Source organism: Alnus glutinosa, chromosome 6 (genome assembly GCF_958979055.1).
Source record: "Alnus glutinosa chromosome 6, dhAlnGlut1.1, whole genome shotgun sequence".
NCBI lineage: Eukaryota > Viridiplantae > Streptophyta > Magnoliopsida > Fagales > Betulaceae > Alnus > Alnus glutinosa.
Window position 1 is genome coordinate 12,450,585 of NC_084891.1, and position 8,164 is coordinate 12,458,748.

Consider the following 8,164-nt stretch of genomic DNA (forward strand, 5'->3'; position numbering starts at 1 on the left):
CAAAAGTGTGGGCTATCGGTCGAGGGGCCTTCACCTAGGGAAGTTCCTAACCCGTTGGCTCTCCCCTGTGACGATAGGATGAGCGTATAGGTCCTTCGGGATCGATCCTTTTAGACGTGCCAAACGTAATGTTCGCTGCTCACGGCTAAATAGCGAAGGTGGGTCGGTGGAGGTTAAAACCTACACGCTGTAGAAATGATTCATGCATCATCCTGCATTTAATCTAGTTTGATATAAATGTTATTTACTCATCTAATATTATTTTTGTACTCTTTTTAGAGTTTCTGAAAAATATTATATTTTTTGCTCGTCATGCTTTCCTTACTGAGTTGTCAAACTCACCCATTTCCCCTTAATATTTTTCAGATGGCCGTATATATCATAGTGATGAGAGGCGGGGCACCCGTGGGTTTACGAGTTTGGGACATATGGACCCACTGCGTCATAGACTAGCAGGAGTAGCTGTCAGTACATAATAGCAGTTAGCACCTGGGGAGTCCATCATTATCTCAAACCGTAGAGCAAGTAGTTTGATGTAGTACAGTTTTTTTTCTTTTTTCTTTTTTTGTAACTGTACACCTTACAGTCCTATACGTATTTAGGAGGATGACTAGCAACTTTGGTTGTTAGCTTTTGTGTATAACTCCTCACTTTTGTTAAAAAGAATTGTAATGAATAGTCCCCAGTGAAATATTTTTTTGTAACTGCTAATGATATAATGAAAATATTTCTTTCACCTGTGTCTTTGACCTCTTTGTCTTTAATTATTTTCGTATTAATTTATTTATTTCGCGTTCCCCTTATATCTCAAAACGGGGGCGTGAGAGCCTTTTCGCATTCTATATAAACCATCCTAAAGGTTTTCGAGCCATCCTAATGGTTTTCTTTACACATCATTGCTATGAGTTTCGGAATCGTGCATGGAACCCTAATCTAGAAAGTTCTTTTCAAAACGCATGTTGTGGGAACTGTGAAAAGCTTGGTGAGTGTTATTTTATGGCTCAAAATCCAATATGTTCCCTTTTAACACAATGTTTCTAGTGTTTTCCTCCTCATTAGGAAACCTACCTTAATTTTTCCATCTTAATTGCTCCAATAATCATTTTCCTAATCATTCCATTTTAGTTACAAGATATTTTCACCATATTTCTCATCATTACACCTGGTTTCACATTTTTAATTTATGATTTTGAAGCGGGATATTACACCTATGGTTTGAGGGCTACCTTATATGTATTCCAGGTTGAGTTAGCCACCCAAGGAAACCCTTGGTCGATCAATTAGGGTATATGGTATGTTGTGCATTTCTCACGACCAAGAGGTTTTACCATAAGGTTCTACAAGATGTGCCAACCTCAATCGTACGACTATGGCCAAAGGGGAAGAGTTATAACAATAATGTAAATGATATGTACATGCATGTTTTATTAAGTTCATGAGTGTTATGCATAAAATTAAAATTGTCAAGATCCCTATCTTGTTTATATGAATTATATGACCTTAAGTTTTCAAGAAACAACATGAATACTTTGCAAACTCTCTAACTTTAAAGACATGATGGCATGAAATGTTTAATTTAAATGTTTATAACTATGGCTCATTTCATGAATTAATTTCATGTGGCGTTTACTTACTAACTTCTTGACTTACCCCTTCCACCTATCAAACAATGTTTTTACAAAGGACCTAACATTTGAGAACATGCAAGAGGATTAGGAGGTAGAAGTGATCGCCTAATTCATTGTGGTTATTGTGTTAATCTCGTTTGGAGGGCTTAGTATGGTTATATAGACAACAGATGGTACTTATTGCCCTTTTGTATTGTAACGAATTTGTTTACTATCTAATGATGATGCAGGATAAAATCAGGCATAAGATTTGAAGTTTATTTATTGAATAAGATTAGTCCAAAAATAGAAAGAATCATACAAAATATTTGAATATTACTTTTTGAATAATATATTTTATTTTTTGTACAAGAATTTCACTTTTCCAAGTTTACGGTTATGTTTTGTATTTTTATTTCTTTATTTTCTCCTAGAATTCTGCTTGGAAAATACTCAAACTTTGCCTATATGAAGGCATATCTGTATTATTGTGGAATCAAGTTGTTAAGTATCAATTAAATTTTAAGTATTTAGTTTATCTGTTTGTTTATTTGGGACAATTAGGGGTTATCTCTTCCCAATTTGTTATTTTATCTTTTCTTGAATTTCCTTCTCTATCTTCAATTCATAGTGAAAAATAGATGACTTCTATTTTAACCGCGTGTGTGCACAATGTGTTAACAAAATAATATAAATGCAGAAATTAAATGACACAAGAATTTTGTTAACGAAGTGGAAACTCAATCAAGAGAAAAACCACTCCGGGGCAGCCAAACTCAGGATATCCATTATTCAGAAGACAAAGCTAGTTACAAAGCAGTAGCACTCACATATCCTTACGCAGTGGTCATACCTTGAACTCTGACGTGTAACCCAACACGAACGCCACCCAACCAAGTCACCTACTTGAAAGGGTCTTCAATGGAATCCTTTACTTTAAGGCCAACCCCTCAGATAAACTTCAGTTTAGTGCAGCAACAGCACACAACGGCAACAGTTTGAGAGAGACTAACTCAACACAATAACTCTAAAATATAACTCTCTAAGCACTACGGAATTCAATACCGAATTCTTACAATTCTCAAGCCTAGGAGCCTCTATTTATAGGCTACAGGTTCAAATGAGCGTCTGACTTGAAATACCTATACGCTGTCTGGAAGGTAGACATAAGGCATCCAGACGGACAACTGTACGATCGGCTTTCCAAACTTCGCTGAAATTCTTTCCTGAATTGAGCCGCGTCTGGACGGTGTTGCCCTAGCGTCAAGACGGTCGCACTTTAGCTGCACGCAATTTTCATATCAAGGCTTGGCATGTCCGGACCATAACATCTGTCGTCCAGACGGTTGATCTGATGCACGCAATTTTCATATATGAAGCTTGAGCATCCGGACCATGAAGACTATCATTCGGACGTCAGAAATTTGAATGCTTGACTTGCCTTATGAATGAGCGCATCCGGACGGGAATTCACGTCGTCCAAATGGTTGCAGCTGTCCTCCTATATCTGTGTTTTGGAAAGAAATCCCATAGCTGATCGAACACTGAGTGGCCTCCGGACGTGCTGTTGAGACATCCGGATGAATGCGAGCTGGAATAGTTCAAAGCTTCTCGACACAGAGGAAGGTCCGGACAGAAAATTCTCATCGTCCAAACAGATGATGCTTGGATAGTTGAGCGTCCGGACGGAATATCACGTCATCCGAACGGTTGTTAGGGAACCGAATTTAACTGCCTTGAAATCTGCACAGAGTCTTCTTGAAGAACAAAACAGAAGTGTAGACTCTGGATAAAATAGCTTCCTTGTATAAAAACATCATTACATAGAAGTGATTTTGTCCAACAGAATGTAGCCAATTACACACCAACATTATGTTGCTATCATACGCTATCAGAACAATTTTAGTTCTACCCGGCGTCAGTTGGTATTAGAGCTTAAGCGTCTTCTTGGGGTGAATTTTCATCAGTTTTCATGACTAGTGGTCGTGGTTGTGGTTGACGTGGACAGGTTTCGAATGAGAAAGTATCCTACCATGAGCGTAGTTTACAAGACTTGCAGAGGCAGGTTGTAGAGTTAACCCAGCGTCTAGCGGCGCAAAACATGGAGATGTATCACGATATTGACGGTCGCGATTCAGAATCCAATTTCGAGAACCCGTATCACAATCTTATTTTGGTTTGTAAACAGCGTGGTCGAGATGATGAGTTTGTTGATGAAGAAGATGTTGAAGATCCTTCTCAATGTTTTATATATTGGAATTCTCTACCAACTTATGATACATATATCAATGATGAAGATCTTATAGAAGTAAGTTTTTTGTCATATGGGCAAGAGGTTGAACAAAAAGTGGATAATCATGTGTTTAATGAAAGTCTAAAGATTGAATATCTCAATGGGGTCTTTAGAAAATTAATTATGTTGATTTCCTTGGGATTGAAAATTTTCTGCCAAACTTACCTAAAGAAAATCTTGACGTTTGTTTTAGCATGTTGGAAGGAATTTTGATTTTTTCGTGGTAAAAAAAGAATTGAAAATTTTTGAATTTTTTTTTTTATGGAAAGTGAATTTATGACAAGCAATCAAGAGCTTGTGAAGATGATTTCATCTCAAGTTGGTGTGAGTAACTTTAGATCCAATATTCAGAGTCATGTTGTGATGAGTTGCAAGTTGTTTTTCTTCTGGTATCTAGTTGCTTTAGTATTGAAAAGTATAGAATAAAATGAATTGATTGGACATCCAAAATATCGAGGCAAAAATGATTCGAATTCGAAGACGAATTCTTTTCAACCCGGTGAGACTGATGCAGGATAAAATCAGACATAAGATTTGAAGATTATTTATTGAATAAAATTAGCCCAAGAGTAGAAAAAATCATACAAAATATTTGAATATTATTTTTAGAATAATATATTTTAATTTTTGTACAATAATTTCACTTTGTCTCCAAGTTTACAGTTATGTTTTGTATTTTTATTTCTTTATTTTTCTCCAAGTATTCTACTTGGAAAATACTTCAAACTTTGCATATATAAAGGCATATTTGTATTATTTTGGAATTAAGTTTTAAAGTATCAATTAAATTTTTAAGTCTTTCAGAGGTATTTCTCTGTTTGCTTATTTGGGGCAATTAAGGGTTATCTCTTCCCTGTTTGTTATTCTCTTTCTTCTTGAATTCTTTTTTCTATCTTCAATTCATTATTTCTGTTGCTATCATACACTTTCAAAACAATCTTAGTTCTACTCGGCCTCAAATGAGAACTTGTATTAAGACATGAATCTAATTTTGAATGTGTTTAAGATTATTCACTTATGAACTAGGTGTGATGATATGTGATGGTAATTACTTTAGATGCCGGATCTGGTTGATATCTATTGAGGACGTTAGTTGGCACAATATAACTGTACTGTAGTCTGGCTTCTGTACAGTTATTTCACTACAAAAATATAGTTGAATTCCATATATTTTTATGTAGTTTATTTATGTGGACATAGTTAGATGAATGTGTAGAAAGATAGATACAAACTGACAAACAGAGATATCAAGGTTGGTTCAACAATATATAAAGAAAATTTGTGAATATATAGCATAATACCTTAATCATTTGTTTGAGCATGATAACTATTTTGGGAAGTAGCTATATAAAACAAGAATGTTTAGTTAGAGAAATGATTTTGACGGAACTATGAGTACTTAGAGAGATTTAGCGGATTATGAAAATATAATTGCACTAATTTCTTGAGTGATGAATTGGGTGTATTGATAACAGCTCAAGAGTTGGGACCAAATGAATATGGGCCTCAAGTTTTTAGAACAGGGTGAGGGTGACAGTGCTCATCCCTTGTTTACAGTACCTCAAAATATCAATCATAACCAAGACAAATGTCAAAAAAATAGTCGCACAAAGCCATAACATCAAGTCAGAGTGGCACTCTCCGAGTCTCCTACCCCACCACACTAAAAAAAAAAAATTAACGAAATTAACTAAAACCCTAATCCCACAATAATTTGCGTTTTTTTCCTTCCTTTTTATTGAATAATTATTCATGGAGGATCTTTGATCATGGCTTTTCAGAGGATGAAATTTATTTAAGAAGCATCGGGTCTTTGCATTTTCATACATGTAACTGAAATTTTTGCTTTATTCAATATTCTAGCTATAAAAATCTTCATATTTATACTATCAAATTTTAATTTTAATTTTTTTTTAAAAAAAAAAAGAAGAAAAAAACAAGAAGACGAATTGGGATAGTATACAAACTAAAAGGCAACGGTGGTACTGTTTGGGTTGGTCACAGGGAAAAAACACAAGACAAAAGAAGGGCGATAAAGGAACAGTGAAACATAGGTGAAAGTGGTAAAGACCAAAAAGTTGGAAACTGATTGGGGTTGCGTGGTACCAGAGAGAAGGGGACCCCATTCTTCCATAGGGTCTCGCAGGGTGACCCATTTCATTTGTGGACCCCTCTCTCTCTCTCTCTCTTTCTCTTTCTCTGAATCCTTATAAGCGTGACTCATTTCGGAAATGATGGAAAGACGAAGAACAAAAGGCCTCATTGCCTCATTGATCAAAAGGCGGATAAGCATCCCTTCAAAAGCCAAGTGTTCTTTACTTCTTCCTTCCTCCCTCTCTCTCTCTCTCTCTCTCTCTATCTTAAATCCTCTCCATTGATCGCTTCAATCTTTTTGTATAGAAGCCAAACGCATTTCCTGTTCCACTTGCAAACAACCACTTTCTTTTAGCCCCCAATACGAACAAATATTTTTCTAGCTTGGGTCACTAATAATAGCAATGAGTAGTGAACCCCATAACTCTGAAACAGAAAGCAGCTCATCCAACCCACCCTCCCCGGACTCCAGAAAAGGCAAGCGCATCCGGGACTCCAACAAGGACCCAGTGTACCGCGGCGTCCGCATGAGAAACTGGGGCAAATGGGTCTCCGAAATCCGCGAGCCCCGCAAGAAATCACGCATATGGCTCGGCACTTTCCCCACGCCAGAAATGGCCGCTAGAGCCCACGACGTCGCTGCGCTCAGCATCAAAGGGAATTCCGCCATACTCAATTTCCCAGAGCTCGCCAGCTCGCTGCCCCGCCCGGTCTCGCTCGCTCCGCGTGACGTGCAGGCTGCGGCGGCCAAAGCAGCCCAGATGGTTCACTTGGACTCGACGTCGTCGTCGTTGTCGTCTCTGGTTTTAGCGATGGACTTGTCCAAGGAGTCGGAGGAGTTGAGCGAGATCGTTGAGCTGCCGAGTTTGGGGACAAGTTATGAGTGGGAGGACTTGAGTAAGGAGTTCGTGTTTGTGGACTCGGTGGACGGGTGGGGGATGTACTTGCCGCCGTGGTTGCAGAGTGTGGAAGATTGCGGGAATGTCTGTGCTGAATTGGCGGAGCCAGAGAGCTGTGAAGGCTTATTATGGTAATGGAATTAATAAATCAGTGCTGTGGTTTGTGAATGCTAGTGTCTTTTTTCTTTTCTCTCTTCTCTTCATTTCATTTCAGTTTTAAGCCCTTTACTTTTTCTCTGAAGGGTTAGAAACTCTCCTTTGTCTCTCTGTCTGTCTCTCCGTGTTTTCTTTGTGCAACTGTACAGTGTTAATTTCCTTGCCTTTGGTTGGTGGGAAAGTTCTAACAGATAATTTAAAAGCCTCTCTCCCTACTCCCTCCCTCCCTCCCTCCCTCTCCCTCTAGTAGTAGAATGTAGCAGTGTAGCTCAAACGCACAAAAAGATTCTCAAAGTTTCTTCCTTGAGAATCTCTTGTCCTCCTCGTTGCTATGGAAATTCTGATAAAAAAAAGAAGGCACATCATTGTATAAGAGGAAATTAACAAGACCCAAAAATAAAAACGTTCCCGTGCCAAAAGTCCGGAGGGTCTCGACTTTCGACCGAAAATAAGAAAAAGGTTTAGGCGTAGCTAGCTGTACTTGGCAGAAGATGACAGACGGTGAAACATGGTGAGCTGGGACTGTGACTGGCAATTGGCCAAGGAACTTTATTTTCCGAGTAATGCTTTGTTCTACACAGTGTGTGTACCATTTGTACCACAAGCATGTGTATTAAATTTTTTTTTTTCCTGATCGATATGTGTATCTTCTCCCCGCTTTAAACCACGTCTGTAAGCTATCTTGTCATTCATGAATAGGGCTAAGCTACTCAGTTTTATTTGGACTTTTGCTCTTCTTCTGTTTAAGATTATGACCTCTAGGAGCCTACTGTCCATGATACTTTCTATTATTATATTTTATATTGAATTTTCGTGGACGTGAGACAAACCACAGAACTATAGCCGCCCCACGCGTCTAAGTTTTTTTTTTAGGACGCATGTCTACGTACTAGCCATTTACCAAAGGAAATCAGACGTCACTCCTCCGTCAAATTATTATGTTGTTGAAACCCCGGCATCGTGTCTAATAATGATCATCAACGGACTGACAATAAATTTACTCTTAAAAAAATAAAAAAAAGGTAAAATGTGAAAAGTGTATATTATTATTATTATTATTATTTTATATTTTGTCTTGTATAATTTTCCATATAGGTATTTATATTTGTCCGAGT

General features: G+C 37.7%; 1 protein-coding gene across 1 annotated transcript; it reads left to right on the forward strand.

Moving 5' to 3' along the window:
* The first annotated feature begins 6,147 nt into the window (after nucleotides 1-6,147).
* LOC133871036 (dehydration-responsive element-binding protein 3-like) lies at nucleotides 6,148-7,768 on the forward strand. The gene has a single exon (XM_062308378.1). It carries the CDS (start codon nucleotides 6,399-6,401, stop codon nucleotides 7,026-7,028), a length of 630 nt encoding a protein of 209 aa, XP_062164362.1. The 5' UTR covers nucleotides 6,148-6,398; the 3' UTR covers nucleotides 7,029-7,768.
* The last annotated feature ends 396 nt before the right edge of the window (nucleotides 7,769-8,164 follow it).